General features: G+C 45.5%; 1 protein-coding gene across 2 annotated transcripts in view; it reads left to right on the plus strand.

The window, feature by feature from the left end:
- Window positions 1-16663, plus strand: part of pdzd2 (PDZ domain containing 2) — a 486622-nt gene that overhangs the window by 300041 nt on the left and 169918 nt on the right. For both annotated transcript variants that reach the window (XM_078221651.1, XM_078221659.1), the window contains one exon: window positions 13683-14133. In XM_078221651.1, the coding sequence (XP_078077777.1) occupies window positions 13683-14133 (451 nt within the window). The remainder of the gene's footprint in view (window positions 1-13682; window positions 14134-16663) is intronic.

Genomic DNA, 16663 nt, shown 5'->3' on the forward strand with positions numbered 1-16663 from the left:
ACAATGTCCACATCTGTGCTTTCAAAATTACACACCGACAGTGGGTATTTTTTATTAAGCAAAGGGAATGTTCTGTTTCTAGATGCAGCAATGACTGGTTTAGGGATTTTTAAAAAAGGGCAGCATGGACAAGTTGGGCCGAAGGGCCTGTTTCCATGCTGTAAACCTTTATGACTCTAAATGAATTGTGTCACATCGACTAAAATCCTCCTACTCCCACCACCGCATCACACCAAAATCTCTGGGTGCCCCTAATTCAGCATAAATAAGCCTGTAACTGCAGTAGCCCAGAATAACATTGCGGTTGAGGCAGGGAGGCTCATCCCTGTCCCCACGTCTCCCCACTTCTCTTTCCTCTAGCAGTAAACCTTTGTACAATGTGTTGCAATTAGTGTAGATGGATATCCCCAGAAGTCAGTAAGAAGATTGGAAATCAAAATATTCAGAACATTTGTGTAATAAAATCTAGAGTGAAAAGTTTTTGTGCTTCTCAGCAACCGTATTATATTTATATATTTGATTTGCCGCAAAGCAATGAGGAGATGACATTGGTTTCTATGTGTGCAGGCACTATATTTCCAGAGCTTCGTTCACAATACTCAAAATGTCCACATCATCCCTCCAACTCAGCTTCTAGTAGCTTCTGTGGTATCTGTTTACTTTTCTCTGAGTCAACACCCAGACTTAACGAATCAAGTGACATGAGCATAGATCAGTTACGAGACTCTCATAACCAAACACAGAGCCGTTGAGCATAAGAAGCTGAGTTTAAAATTTGGTGAATTTAATATGCTTCAAGAGGAGGATTATTTGTACACTCAGTAAATTTCCAGATGAATAAAACTGGAACTCCCATGGGAGAGCATATAGATGTAGTTAAAAAAGATATTTCTTTTTTCATTCTGTCCTTCTCAGTGTGTCTCCAAAGAGAAAGTGTCATTGCATTGGCAGGTTTTGAGTTGAGCTAAAATTCAAAATAGTGCAGAAATCTCACCAGATTGGACAACAGGGAAAGTTTGCACCATAACAGATTTGATTTGTGCTATGGTGCATAAATTTGCAATTCATTTGTTGTCTGTGTTTTACTCCTATTTTCTGAGCAGATGTTATTGGTGACATGGTGCTGTTGTAACCTGCTGCTGTTCAATGTGCCAACCTCCATTTACAGTTCTGTTATGGTAATTAGGTGACCTAATTTGAGTTTTCAAGATCGTGAAGAGAATTTCAAAAGGAAATTATTTGTGCATTCTTTGTGTCAAGCCACATATTTAAAATACTTGAGTTAGGAGAAGGCACAGAGGCATAGCAGTAATATTATTTAAAAATTCAGTCATCAAGTGTGTCCCTGGCTGGGCCAGCATTTATTAACCCATCCATGGAAAGGGGAGGTGGTGGCGCAGTGGTATTGTCACTGGAATGGGGTCAAACAGGGCTGCGTCATCACACCAACGCTCTTCTCCATCTTCCTCGCAGCAACACTCCACCCCATCATCTTGAAGCTCCCCGCTGGAGTGGAGCTAACCTACTGGACGAGCGGGGAACTCTTCAATCTCCAAAGCCACTAGCCCAGAACCAAGACCACCCCAGCTTCTGTCACTGAGCTACAGCACGCAGACACATGTGTGTGCGCACACTCAGAAGCCAAGCTACAAACCATTTTTGACGCATTTATTGAGGCTTATGAGAGGATGGGCCTCAGACTAAACATCCGGAAAACAAAGGTTCTCTACTAGCCCGCTCCTGCCACATAAAACTGTCCTCTGACCGTCAAGATCCACAGTCAGCACCTGGACAACATGGATCATTTCCCATAGCTCAGGAGCCTCCTCTCAGCGTGAGCAGACATCAACGATGAAATCCAGCATCGGCTCCAATGCACCAGTGCAGTCTCTGCATGTCTGAGGAACAGAGTGTTCAAAGACCGAGACCTCAAATCCAGCACCTAGCTCATGGTCTACAGAGCAGCCGTGGTACCCACTGTCCTGTATGCATCAGAAACATGGACAATTTACAGCAGACACCTCAAATCCCTGGAGAGATATCAACAACATTACCTCCACAAAATCCTGCAAATCCACTGGCAGGATAGATGTACCAATGTGGGCGCCCTCTCCCAGGCCAATATCCCCAGTATCGAGCCACTGGTCATTCTCGACCAGCGAGATGGGCAAGCCATATTGTCTGCATGCCCGACACAACACTCCCAAAACAAGTGCCCTACTCCGAGTACTGCAATGGCAAGCGATCACTAGGAGGGCAGAGGAAATGCAGCAAGGACACTCTGAAAGCCTCGCTAAATAAATGCAACATCCACATTGAGACGTGGGAATCACTTGCCTTAGAACGCACAAACTGGAGAAGACGCATCCACAAAGGAGCCAATCGCCTCGAGCATCAACAGGTGGAGCACGCAGATGCCAAGCGTAAACAACAGAAAGGGAGTGCAGAATCCAGAGCAACAAAGGTTTACCAGGCTGACTCTGGGGATGGCGGCACTGATGTAAGAAGAGAGATTGACTAGGTTAGGATTGTTTTCGCTGGAGTTCAGACGAAAGAGAGGGGATCTCATAGAGACTTATAAAATTCTAACAGGACTCGACACGGTAAATGCAGTGAGGATATTCCTGATGGTGGGGGAATCCAGAACCAGGGGTCATAGTCTGAGGATTCAGGGTAGGCCATTTAGGACGGAGGTGAAGAGACATTTCTTCACCCAAAGAGTGGTGAGCCTGTGGAATTCATTACCACAGGAAGTAGTTGATGCCAAAACATTGAATGTATTCAAGAGGCAGCTGGATATAGCACTTGGGGCGAATGGGATCAAAGGTTATGGGGAAAAAACAGGATTAGGCTATTGAGTTGGATGATCAGCCATGATCGTAATGAATGGCGGAGCAGGCTTGAAGAGCCAAATGGCCTCCTCCTGTTCCTATCTTCTGTTGCTATGTCAGACCCATCCACTTCATCAAACACCACCTACCAAACCTGTGGCAGAGTCTGCGGCTCCAGGTTTGGATTATTCAGCCACCACAGAACCCACCTCTCGGAGTTGAAGCAAGTCATCCTCGACCCTGAGGAACTGACAAAGAAAGTAAGTCCCACGGTGTAAGGGTAGAGGTTGGGAGTGGCGTGGTTGGGAGTGGCGTGATCATGGCATTGGTGGGGGTAGGCCAGGGGGGAGGGGGACCCAGAGCTCCAATGTCCTGGGGAGATGGGCACCCCGACTCCGACGGGGCCTTCAGAGTGAAGTGCTTCCCTCCCCCACCCTCCCACCTGAGATAGGGAAAAGTGGAAATGTCTGTTCCCTGCCCTCCTCGCACCCGCTCCCCCCAGCCTAAAAATTGAGGCTGGGCGGGATACAGCCCTTAAGTGGGCTACTTAATAGCTAATTCAGGGCCTTAATAGGTGAATGGGTGGATTCCACCTGAGGCCTTGCCCGCCTAAGAGTGAAATTGAGTAAAATTTTGCCCTTGAATCTGTTGTGCCATTTATTAGATTATGGATTATCTGCACCTTAACTCTATTGAGCTGCCTTTGCTCCATATCATGTTTAAAGTTTATAAAGTTTATTTATTAGTCACAATTAAGGCTTACATTAACACTGCAATGAAGTTACTGTGAAATTCCCCTAGTCATCACTCTCTGGCGCCTGTTCGGGTCAATCCACCTATCCCTCCTCAAGTAAGGGAACCAAAACTGTGCACAATATCCTAAGTACGGCCTCACTAATGCCTTGTACATTTGCAGCAACACTTCCCTACTTTTATACTCTATTCCTTTCGCAATAAATACCAAGATTCCATTTGCCTTCCTTGTTACTTGCTGTACCTGTATACCAGTTTTCTGCGATTCATGCATGAGGACACCCAGATCCCTCTGCATTGAAGCACTCTGAAGTTTCTCTCCATTTAGATAATAAGTTGCCTTTCAATTTTTATGATCAAAATGGATAACCTCACACTTATCCATGTTGAACTACATCTGCCACATTTTTGCCCACTCACCTAACCTATCCATATCCATTTGTAAATTGCTTATTTATCACAACTTACTATCCCACCTATTTTAGTGTCATCTGCAAATTTGGCTTTAGTACCTTCTATCCCTGTGTCCGAGTCATTAATATAAATTGTAATTAGTTGGGCCCCAGGTACCCAGAGTGGGACTTGAACCCACAACCTATCCTCATACATGGGGTTATGGGGATAGGGCCTGGATGGGATTGTTGTTGGTGCAGACTTGATGGACCGAATGGCTTCCTTCTGCACTGTAAGAACTGTATGATTCTGTGAAAATGCTGTTATCTGGGGGCAGCACGGTGACACAGTGGGTAGCACTGTTGCCTCCTGGTGCCAGGGACCCGGCTCAGTTCAGTCTGTGTGGAGTTTGCACATTCTCCCTATGTTTGCATGGGTTTCCTCCGGGTGCTCCGGTTTCCTCCCACAGTCCAAAGATGTGCGGGTTAGATTGATTGGCCATGCTAAATTGCCCCTGAGTGTCAGGGTAGATACGCGGGGTTACGGGAATAGGACCTGGGTGGGATGGTTGTCGATGGGCCAAATGGCCTCCTCTTCACTGTAGGGATTCTGTGATTCTTCTGAACAAAGGCAAGGACACTGAGTTGTGGCTGACAACTCAAAACATTTAATCACCATTCTGTTTCAAATTACCTGTGTTCTGCTTCCTTTATCCTACCTATGGACGATGGATGCTTCTGGCTGGTTACTTTAACAGTGGGATGTGTTCTATTAACCAGCAATTTAACCCAAACTAATTTTGATCAGTCCTGTTTGGGACAGCAGAGTGCTTGCAGACCGTATGTTGTCTGCTATTATAGGAAGCAGATGGTAACTCATTTCAATGGTAAGAGTAATGCAACATGGACATTTTAAAACTTGCTGCCGATTAAAAATGGCCATGTCTCTGACATTGTCTTTACTTACTCTCTGCTGTGCAAGTCAATTTTTAAAATTCTGAATTAGTATTTAACCTTCCCAGCTGTTTTACAGTCACGGTTTTGACTTTTGTCAGCGATTGCAGGACATGCATGTGGCCCCGAGAATCTGCTGACTTTCTGACATACTGGAAAACCCAAACAGTGACGGACAGCAAAGAAACCCTTCAATCCATTCCACTTGTGGCACACAATTGTGATATTTAACATCTCCTAATATATACATTCTTCACCTCACCCGAAACTACGTGACTTCCCGGCAGAAAGCCCTGGAGTTATCCAAAAACTGGGAGTGCAGCAGAGATCATGCTTGGAAACATAGAAGATAGGAGGAGGCCATTTGGCCCTTTGAGCCTCCTCCCCCATTCATTACGATCATGGCTGATCGTCCAACTCAATAGCCTAATCCTGCTTTCTCCCTAAAACCTTTGATCCTGTTCGCCCCAAGTGCTATATCCAGCTGCCTCTTGAATACATTCATAGAAAATGCTTGACAAACCTGTTAGAGGGAGTACAGCGAAGGTTTACCAGGCTGATTCCGGGGATGGCAGGTCTGTCATGTGAGGAGAAAGTAAATCGGTTAGGATTACATTCGCTGGAGTATAGAAGAGTGAGAGGGAATCTCATAGAAACTTATAACAGGGTTAGACAGGGTAGATTCAGAACGAATGTTCCTGATGGTGGAGGAGTCCAGAACTAGGGGTCATAGTTTAAGGATAAGGGGTAAACTTTTTAGAACTGAGGTGAGGAGAAATTTCTTCACCCAGAGGGTGGTGAAACTTTGGAATTCCCTATCACAGAAAGTAGTTGAGGCCAAAACATTGTCTGATTTCAAGAAGAAATTAGATATAGCTCTTGGGGCTAAAGGGATCAAGGGATATGGGGGGAAAGGGGGATCAGGATATTGCATTTGATGATCAGCCATCAAAATGAATAGTAGAGCAGGCTGAAAGGGCCGATTGGTCTACTCCTGCTTCTAGTTTCTATGTTTCTATGATTCTTTGAGAAAGTATAGGGATTTATAGACAAAGGGAAGGCTAAGAGATATTGTGGATTGAGTTTTCCTGTTGGAGTCACAAGCCCCTTGTCTGGCTAATTGCCAGATAGTGAACCTGGGCACGCATGTGGCAGGGCATCGGGTGCAGTCATCCCAGAGGAGGCCAAATAAGAAGCTGTTGCTGAGAATTGCATCCAACTGGGAATGGCAGGCACTGAGAGTGTCCGAGCGCCCAGCGTGGAGGGTAGCCGGCAGACCTACTGTGAATGCTGCATTCTGCTGAGGTGAATGGAAGTGAGGGTGGCACAAGGTGGAGGCACATCCAGCTGATGGGACCAGCAGCCAGTTCCTCAGGCCCTGCGCTATCCAGTGGCTCCATCTGTGGGTGACAAGTAAACAGTTTCAAGCAGTTGTCTGTGGACATTCAAAGGATTGCCAATTTTGTACTTTGAAGTGACCATAGCATGTAAATTTTACGGTGCTTGAAACCTCTGTTCTGCTGTCACCTCCGATGAGCAGGGGGGGCTGCAGACACAGTGAGGTCCTGGACATCATGTCATTTATTGCCTAACAAGAATTTAACCTCACCGAAAAAAATATTCACTGACCCCGCTTCCACCGCCTTCTGAGGCAGAGTTCCAAATTTGCATAACCTCCAGAGGGAAAAGAAATCTCCTCAGCTCTGCGCTAAAAGGGTGACACCTAATTTTGAAACAGTGCCCCCTAGTTCTGGCTTCTCCCACAAGAGGAAACATCTATTCCACGTCCACCTTGTGAAATGATGAAGCAAATGTCTACAAAACAAATGGTTCCCACTGATGAGAACAGAAAATGCTGGAAAAGTTTAGCAAATCTCGTAGCACCTGCGGAGAGAGAGATTGGGGTAACATTTTGAGTCAGATATGACTCGTCTTCTGAACTGAAGGAAGGTAGAAATGTGATGGGTTTTATGCCATTTCAAGGGAGGAGGTGGAAGAAGAACAAAAGGGTCGATAGAGGGTGGGAGACATTAAATGACAAAGACATCATGGAACAAAAGACAACAAAGGATGGTAGTGCATCCCACTGATGACTCTACACTGTGTTGCTCATGTTTTTCTAAGGTTGTGTCAATGGGTTATTTTTGCAAATATTTTTCTATTAGTCCAACTAATTAGCCGGGTAATCAGATTTGGGGCTCTCTTGGCTTTACATCTGCATTTTGCTAATCATAAGCGTGAGGGGGTGGAAATCTGAATGGACTCACTAAAAAAAAAAGTTTGTGTCCTTGACAGCTAGTGTTTCTTAATGACAACAAAGAACAGAAATATGTTAACAATCAATGTTTTTACTTAATTGTATTAATTACTGTTTATGTTAGAGTAGGGTCTTTTGTAAAAGAGAATTCCAATTTCCATTGTGAATGTCCATTAATTGGAAAAGATAACCATGTGCTTGATGACATACGTAATGTGCTTCATTCTGTTATTTGCATTCCCATCTTCTCCCTCGAGGAAGCCTGCAAGATGAAAGCTTGCAAAATGTTCTTCTTTTTAGTGCTGCTGCGTAATGTTTTCAGTGACGTACTGAATATCTACAAAAAAACCTTCGGACAGCGCGCTATCCCGCGGCCAACCAATATCCATTGAGTTTTGGTACAGTTGCCCGCCCGCAAGAGTAAGGGGTTTGTAGAAGGTTCGAAGTGATGTTTCAAATGCTAATACTGTGAAGCCTTTGTGCAGACTCCTTTTGGCTGTAACAAGTAAGCGCTTCAGTGCGAGGTTCAGTACTGCTTTATAGAACACCTGTCACCTCGCTCTCTCTCAGCGAGAGAAGCTGTCAGCTGTGGTTGCTGTTTTCTTGTTTCCATTCCTTTAATACCTTATTCTCTAAATTGATTGATTCCTTTACCGTCTTCTTTCAAAAATGAATGTTGGATTTGTTTTGCTGCTGTTCAGGCAGGTAAGGTGAAAGATATTCAGTAAGTGCTGACTTGTGCATCCGTGTCTTTAGCATAATGTGTGTGCTTGTGAATTATCTCTGAGTTATGGTAACATTGTGATACAGGAGCTGACTGACAGGTAACATGTCTGATTGCGAAATCTCGGCCAGCAGTGTGTGATATTCGATACTAGGCAAATTTGTGAAGGAAGTAGCTGAAGTGATAAAAACTAATATCACATCTAGTTGAATTGATGGTTTTCTGCTGTGCGAGATTTTCGGATAGTGACAGACCTTCACAACATGTAAATGCAAATTTTCATCCATTCTAATCAAGTTGCATTGTGACACCTATTTCATTGGCGGGGGGTAGTTTTCTTTATAGTCATAGGCAGCACTGAATGATTTACTGTTAGCGCAGTGTTCTGTGAGCCAATGAGAATATTAGAATTATCCTTGTGCATTGTCACAGAGTTGCTTTTAAATGCTGGGGATTCCTTGCCGGGAGTTTGTACGATTCAATCCATCAGTGCAATGCATTTATACAATTCCATGGATTATATGATTGAACAATGTCCATTAGAGCGAACATGATCATGATCATGAAAATGATGTAGGATTCTATGATTCCATGTCTCTGACTGACCCACAACAATTTTAGGCGGCATGGTGGCACAGTGGTTAGCACTGCTGCCTCACTGTGCCAGGGACTGGGGTTCGATTCCCGGCTTGGGTCACTGTCTGTGTGGAGTTTGCACATTCTCCACGTGTCCGCATGGGTTTCTTCCGGGTGCTCCGCTTTCCTCCCACAGCCCAAAAATGTGCGGGTTAGGTTGATGGTCATGCTAAATTGCCCCTTAGTGTTAGGGGAATGTCAGGTGGATTAGTACAAAGAACAAAGAACAATACAGCACAGGAACAGGCCCTTCGGCCCTCCAAGCCCGCGCCGCTCCCCGGTCCAGGATTGAATCCTGAATCCAGGATCCCCGCCCAATTTTCCAGCCTATCTACATCCTAATATCCTATCCACCGAGCTGTCCCTCACAGCTACGATGCTTTGTTCATCACAACCTATTAACTCACCCCCACCCCCCCATTCCAGACCATGTGATCTCCAGGGAGAGGCGAAAACCCAGAGTGAAAACCCCAGGGCCAATATGGGGAAAAAGAAATCTGGGAAATTCCTCTCCGACCCCCTGAGGCGATCGAAACGAGTCCAGGAGATCACACTGGCCCTGGTAGGTAAATATGTGGGTAAATATGATAGGGCCTGGGTGGGATTGTTGTCGGTGCAGGCTCGATGGGCCGAATGGCCTCCTTCTGCACTGTAGGTATTCTATTCTATGATTCTTTCAGTATTGGACATTGGTAGTTCTGCATGTGAGCTGCGGCACCAAGGAGGCAACTCGAAGGAAACAGTGGAGTGTATTAGTTATTTAGTAATTTTTAGACCCTTTTAGACATTTCTGGTTCTCACAATAGTACGGGGTGGGGGGAGTGGGAAATGGTGGAGGAAGACATTTAAAAATGAGTATTTCATCGAATGTCAAACCGTGAGTTACTCATCTCAATGAACAGAAAAATGTCAAAAGTATTGCCACGGCAGCCATACTCATAGCAGGGGGAGTCAGATGCCTTTGCAAATGCATTAACAAAGTTAGCAGCAACTGTCCTTGTGTGTATATAATATTATTTTGGGGAAATGCTCCTTGAGAAGAACAACTAGACCCTAATTCTATAGCAAAAAAAAATCATGCCTATGTTTCAATTTTCATTAACTTACACTGTTTTTTTAAACAATACGTTTACTTTCAGGGTATGGCACTGAGTTCTTGCCCCTTTTTTTGATGTAAAGGATCACTTGTGAGGCAGATTTCGTACAGTTGCCCCACTTGTGTTTTGTCTCTGGGTAGATATTTCAGTGTAGGGAATGGTTTACCAACTGGGACACTGAATACTGAGGGATGGGAGAAGCATGTCCTCTACTTTGTATAATCAGATTTTGTTGCCAGAACTTTTCAACAGATCGTCTCCGGGATCATTTCAAGGAATTGTATTTACATTTATGTAACACCACCATAGCTGGAAGCTTTCTCGGAGTTGTTTCCGTTTCGCTACCATAGCTTCCATGGAGGTTAGGTCGAAATCCCATCTGAGAATCCTGACATATTTCTAGTGAAGATACTATGGCAGAACATGAGTAGTCCTGAGCAAATTTACAGCTCAGTTCTTCTTCAGTATCTCAAAATTCTTCACATACAATGCAATTCCCTTGTGAATGTGTATTAGCGGGAAATGTAACAGCCAGTTTGCACACAATATGGTCCCATTAACAGTAAGCAGATGGCCAAAAGATAATTGATTTCTGGTGGTGTTGGTTGAGCAAGGAATTTTGCCAAGTCAAGAGGAGTACTTCTTTAAAGTTTATGTATTAATGTCACAAGTAGGCTTACATTAACGCTGCAATGAAGTTACTGTGAAGATCCCCTAGCCGCCACAATGGCACATGGTTAGCACTGCTGCCTCACAGCCAGGGACCTGGGTTTGATTCCTGGCTTGGGTCACTATTTGTGTGGAGTTTGCACATTCTCCCCATGTCTGCGTGGGTTTCCTCTGGGTGCTCCAGTTTCCTCCTGCAGTCTGAAAGACGTGCTGGTTAGGTGCATTGACCCGAACAGGTGCTGAAGTGTGGTGATTAGGGGAATTCCACAGTAACTTCATTGCAGTGTTAATGTAAGCCTTACTTGTGACTAATAAATAAACTTTACTTTACACTCTGGCGCCTGTTCGGGAGAATTTAGCATGGCCAATGCACCTAACCTGCACATCCTTTGGACTGTGGGAGGAAACCGGAGCACCTGGAGGAAACCCATGCAGACACGGAGAGAACATGCAAAACTCCACACAGACAGTGACCCAAGCCAGGAATTGAACCTGATCCCTAGCTCTCCTTCAGGTTGTGCCATGAGATTACATCTCCAAAAACAGTGAGGTCTCTGTTTGACATCCAATCTGAAAGGTGACACATCCAAGAAAGCAAATCTCCTCAGTCCTTAACTGTTGTGTGAACCTAAATCATGAGCCCACATCCTGAATGGGGCTTGAATCCACAGCCTCTGAGTCAAAAGTGATAGTTTTCCTAATCAAGTCAATAACTCTATTCATTGAAAGGTAGTTCCTTTGAACTTAGAACACTTGACAAGTTTAACTATTTCTTTCTTGTTCTTTTTAAGGTTCACATGCAGGTTTACATGCAGGTGCAGTCAGCAGTTAGGAAGGCAAATTCAATGTTAGCATTCATTTCTAGAGGGCTAGAATACAAAAGTAGGGATGTACTTCTGAGGCTGTATAAGGCTCTGGTCAGACCCCATGTGGAATATTGTGAGTAGTTTTGGGCCCCGTACCTAAGGAAGATGTGCTGGCCTTGGAAGGGGTCCAGAGGAGGTTCACGAGAATGATACCTGGAATGAAGGGTTTGTCATATGAGGAGCGGATGAGGAGTCTGGGTCTGTACTTGATGGAGTTTAGGAGAGAGGGGATCTAATTGAAACTTACAGAATGCTGAGCTGCCTAGATAGACTGAATGTGTAGAGGATGTTTCCACTAGTGGGAGAGACTAGAACTCGAAGGCACAATCACAGGGAGAAGGGACGCTCCTTTAAAACTGAGACGAGGAGGAATTTCTTCAGATGGTGAATCTGTGGAACTCATTGCCATAGAAGGCTGTGGAGGCCAGGTCATTAGGTGACTTTAAGGCAGAGATAGATAGGTTCTTGAATAATAAGGGGATCAAGGGTCACAGAGAGAAGGCAGGAGAATGGGGCTGAGAATCATATCAGCGATGATTGAATAGCGGACCAGGCTCGATGGGCTGAATGGCCTAATTCTGCTCCTATATCTTCTGATCTTATGGTCTAATACAAGTGGGACTCCCATTCTGCTGCTGATAGGATGTTGAAGGAACTCCCATTGTCCACCTTCCATAACCTTGAGCTCATCCAAAACTCTTCTGCCTGTTCCCTTGACCAAGTCCTATTCCCTCATTACTCCTGTGCACATTAGCCTATATTAGCTCCCACTTCAGTAATACCTTACAGTTAATATTGTTATCCATGTGGCCTTCTCTCCCTATCTCTGTAAATGTCTCTAGGCCCCACAACCCTCTTGAGATCGATGGGCTCCTCCAATTTGGATCCCTTATGCATCTATGATCCCTATCATGGTAGATGGGCTTTCAGATGCTGAAGCTTGAAGCTCTGAAGTTTCCCCCTTAAACAATTTCTCCTCTGTTAAGACACTTCGTAAAGCTTAATTCTTTGACCAAGCTTTGTCCTTGGTGGCTTAGGATCAAATTATGTCTGATAAAGCTCCTGTGATTCGCTGTGGGACATTTTGCTATGTTAAAGGTGCTGGATTGTTGTTGAACTGAGGTGGACCATGAAATATTACTGATTAAATTAAGTAGTGATCAACTATTGCGGTAGTGTTGTCTGCATATATGTGAAGTCAATGAAAGGCATTGCTTGGTGGTATGATGTTAAGACACTCTCTCGCATCAAGTGTGGCTCCTGGGTATATGGATGGGCTCCTGGGTGTATGGATGGGCTCCTGGGTGTATGGATGGGTTCCTGGGTGTATGGGTGGGTTCCTGGGTGTATGGATGGGTTCCTGGGTGTATGGATGGGTTCCTGGGTGTATGGATGGGCTCCTGGGTATATGGATGGGTTCCTAGGTATATGGATAGGTTCCTGGGTATATGGATGGGTGAAATTATGATCCTTTCCTTTTGCGGTGGTGGGGGGGGGGGGCGGAGTTTTGCTTGTTGATAACGCTAATGGAAAGGTCAGTTTGTGCACAGACTAAGACATCCAAGGGCCCAGATTTCCACATAGTTTCAGGAACTTGTGCATTTTTGCAGCTTTTGATCCGAACCCATGTGTGACATTGTCCGAGATGTTTGTTTTCTCACACGTGATTCAGGTTTGCAATGCAGCTTGTGAGCCACCATAGAGTGCAGGAGGAGTGTCAGTGCAAAGGTGGACTGCTTAGGAGGCCCACTTCCGCTCTTCCATCACCGTGGCCCAGGTCTCAACACCATTTAAAGGCCTCCCACACCTCCACCCCCCCTCCTCCCCCCACACCCCCCAGTACCACCTCATCCCCCCCCGCCCCTCAGATCTCATAGAATCCTACAGTGCAGAAGGAGGCCATTTGGCCCAGCGTGTCTGCACCGACCACAAACCCACCCAGGCCCTATCCCCATAACCCGAAGCATTTAACCTAACTAGTCGCCCTGGCACTAAGGGTCAATTTAGCATGGCCAATCAACCTAACCAGCACATCTTTGGAGTGTGGGAGGAAACTGGAGCACCCGGAGGAAACCCACACAGACACGGGGAGAATGTGCAAACTCCGCTCAGACTGTGACCCAACCCGGGTCCCTGGCACTGTGAGGCAGCAGTGCTAACCAATGTGCCACCGTGCCGCCCTCCCGATTTTCACCAGGACTTGAGAGTCGTGTGTGGGAGGAAATACTATTTTCTTGTGACCCTCATGATGGGGACCCTGCTTTAGGAAGTGGTATATGTGCGTTTTGTATCTCAGACCTTCCTGACCTCCAAGAAAGGCCACAGGAAAATGGTGTGGAGTCGGAAAGTCAGAGGAAAATCTGTTCTTTGTGTGTTGCGGGGGATTGGCAGTTTTGGCTAGATTTCTTAAAGGAAGAATTTCACCAATACGGAATGCTTCTCTTTATCCATCCTTAAACCGTTTAAGCATTTATTTGATGAGGACAATCTGTTTATATTGCAGTTACCTGGCTGACCAGTGCTGGAATGGCGGATGTATCTACCTGATCATGCTGCGTCGCATTAAACGCAAAGCTCCTCTTCCTCCTTCCAATGGCAGCAACAGTGAACTCAGGACAGGTGGCAGCAGCTCTGAGCCAAGCGGCAGTCCCGCACAAAATGGCAAACGAACTCGAAAGTTTGGTGTCATCTCTCGTGCTTCCCTCAACCAGGATAGCCAGGACAGCCGGGAGAGTCATAGCCCTGAGCAAGAGAATGGATATCACGTCTCTATGGAAGCAGAGTGTTCAAAAGCGGAAGGGATTGACTCCCATTGTGACCCCAATAATTCTGAAGTAACTGTTAACCGGGGTACGGACGAGCAACTTTCTAACGGAACCTCAACAGCACAGTACAGAACCCGACTATCAGAAACCGGGAAGACAGATTCCAGACAGAGCGAACACTCGACTCAGGTAACTTATTATTAGGCTCTAATTTTGGAGATTATGCAGGGTTGAAATGGAGTGAAATATATTGGTCTCTTTGCCTTGGCATCAATACCAAATGGTCTTTGGAGAGAAATGGGTCATATTTATCAGGACTGAAACTTTAACTTGTAACTTCAATTTCAAAATAGATTTGAATTGTGATTGTATTTTTCTGCAGGATTGGGCAGGATTTTCTAGCCATTCCTGTTGGTGAGATCTTCCGGTTCAACCGACAGTAACCTTTCCCCACCCCCCAAGTGCCAAGTAGGCTTATATTAACAACGCAATGAAGTTACTGTGATAAAATCCCCTCGTCGCCACACTCCGGCGCCTGTTCGGGTACACTGAGGGAGAATTTAGTGTGGCCAATGCACCTAACCAGCACGTCTTTTGGGCTGTGGGAGGAAACTGGAGAACCTGGAGGAAACCCACGCAGACACTGGGAGAGCGTGCAAACTTCACACAGATTATGACCCAAACCAGGAATTGAACCCGGGTTCCTGGCGCTGTGAGGCAGCAATAGTAACCATTATGCTTCATTAGAAAATCACCCCCAGATCACTATGCGGCCCCGTTATTCTGCTACAGTCTGCATCTTTAACACTACATTCTCCACTCTCTCCTTTCCTTCTGTATGCACGGTATGTTCTGTCTGTATAGCACACAAGAAACAATACTTTTCACTGTATACTAATACATGTTACAATAATAAATCAAATCAATATCAGTCAGACATTGTTATACCAATCTCAGCCTTCTTTGTTTTTGCTTCCAAACAGCAACGGAAAGATTGAAGTACTATCTTTCAATATTTGTGAAAAGGAGTACGGTTAGAACTTGAACTAGAATCTATTCCTTTTACTAAGCCAGCATTTTGAGCTATTCTCTGAACATTTTTATTTATGGAATTTTAAAAGATATTAAACATGGTTTTTCTGCTGATTTTTTGCAATTTTCTTCCTTATTTCAAATTTCTTTCTTCAAGTTGTCACATGGGTACCAATATATGATGCAAATAAATTGCACTTAGGCCATTGAATAATAATACTGTATAACACAATTCTTACATGATACTCTTCATTCATCATCTCAAATTTCTGCCATCGCCGCCATTGACATATATCAGCATTTCACCTTAGAATTCAACAACTCCAACTGAAAGAGACAATATTTGAACATTTTAAGCTTAAAACACGCCTGAACCAATTGCTCAGACCTTGTTGTCGTTAGTCTTGTAATTGACGGACCAAAGTTCAGCCCCCTACAGGGCTGACCACGGAAACCTGGTCACTGGACACTCGGTGGGCCTGATTTTATCATTTTCATTCCAAGTGCTGAATCTGGGCGCAATTCAGATCCAACTCGGAAATCTGCTTTCAGGCGCCCCCATATGCACTTAGCCTGGAAAAAAAAATCGTGAGTCTGAATTACGCTTATCGCGCCCGAAACGATCGGAGCTCTGAACTGCGCATGCGCAGTGAGGAAAAAAACTTGAAAAACGCACTGCTGTCACATCGCTCCCGGGCCGCAAAAAGCGGTTAAAGCGGCCTGAGAGCGGTAGTCCCCACAGACATCACCCCCACCCCTACAACATAACATTCCCCCTTATCCACCCATCCCCCCCTGCTACCCAGACCGATTGTGACCCCCTGCCCCCTTTCCCCTCCACCGATCACCCGCAGCGTGGCAGTGGACCTCCCTGCCCCTGCCCCCCGCTCCCCCCACCAGAGATCCATCTGGCCTCCCTCCCAGTATATTTCACATACTCACAGCTGAGTACTTTGACAGTTCCACTAATTAAGTGCACGTGCACTATTATAGCTGTGGAATCCCTTCTCTCTGCTGCCTGTACTTGCAAAATCCACCGAGGTACATATCCAGACCTTTGTTGAAGTTGTGTAATGAAACATATAGGTGCATGTACAAATAACCGTTGCTTGATTCAACAAGCTTTGCAATTGTGTTTAGCAACAGCCAACTTGCAGTAAATTCTTCGAGCTGCATTTCCAAGATTAGAAGATAATTTGGGAAATGGTAATAAGATAATTTCTACTTCTTCTGGACTTGCTGGTGTAGGGGAAAAAAAACAACATTCATGGCAAGTGAAATATAATCTAACTAGAATTTATAACAGGAATGATCAGAATTAGAAATATGATGGGATAGAATTAACTCTCTCCCCCGCCTTCCCCCCACCCCACCAGACAACGATCTGGCCTCCCTCCCTCCTTCCCCACCAGACAACGATCGGGCCTCCCTCCCCATCATCACCCCCCCCCCCCCCCCCCCACCACCACCACCACCAGACAATGATCAGGCCCCCCTCCCCCCTCCTTACCAGAGATACATCTGACCCACCACCTCCTCCCTCCCCCACCAGAGAATGATCCAGCCTCCCTCCTCCCCCCCCCTCACCAGAGATACATCTGACCTGTGTCCTGCTCCCTCCCCCTCCTCACCAGAGAATGATCTGGCCCACCTCCCTCCCCCCCCCCTCCACTACTGATCTGAGTCA

The sequence above is a fragment of the Mustelus asterias genome, chromosome 1, assembly GCF_964213995.1.
Source record: "Mustelus asterias chromosome 1, sMusAst1.hap1.1, whole genome shotgun sequence".
NCBI classification, from domain to species: Eukaryota; Metazoa; Chordata; class Chondrichthyes; order Carcharhiniformes; family Triakidae; genus Mustelus; species Mustelus asterias.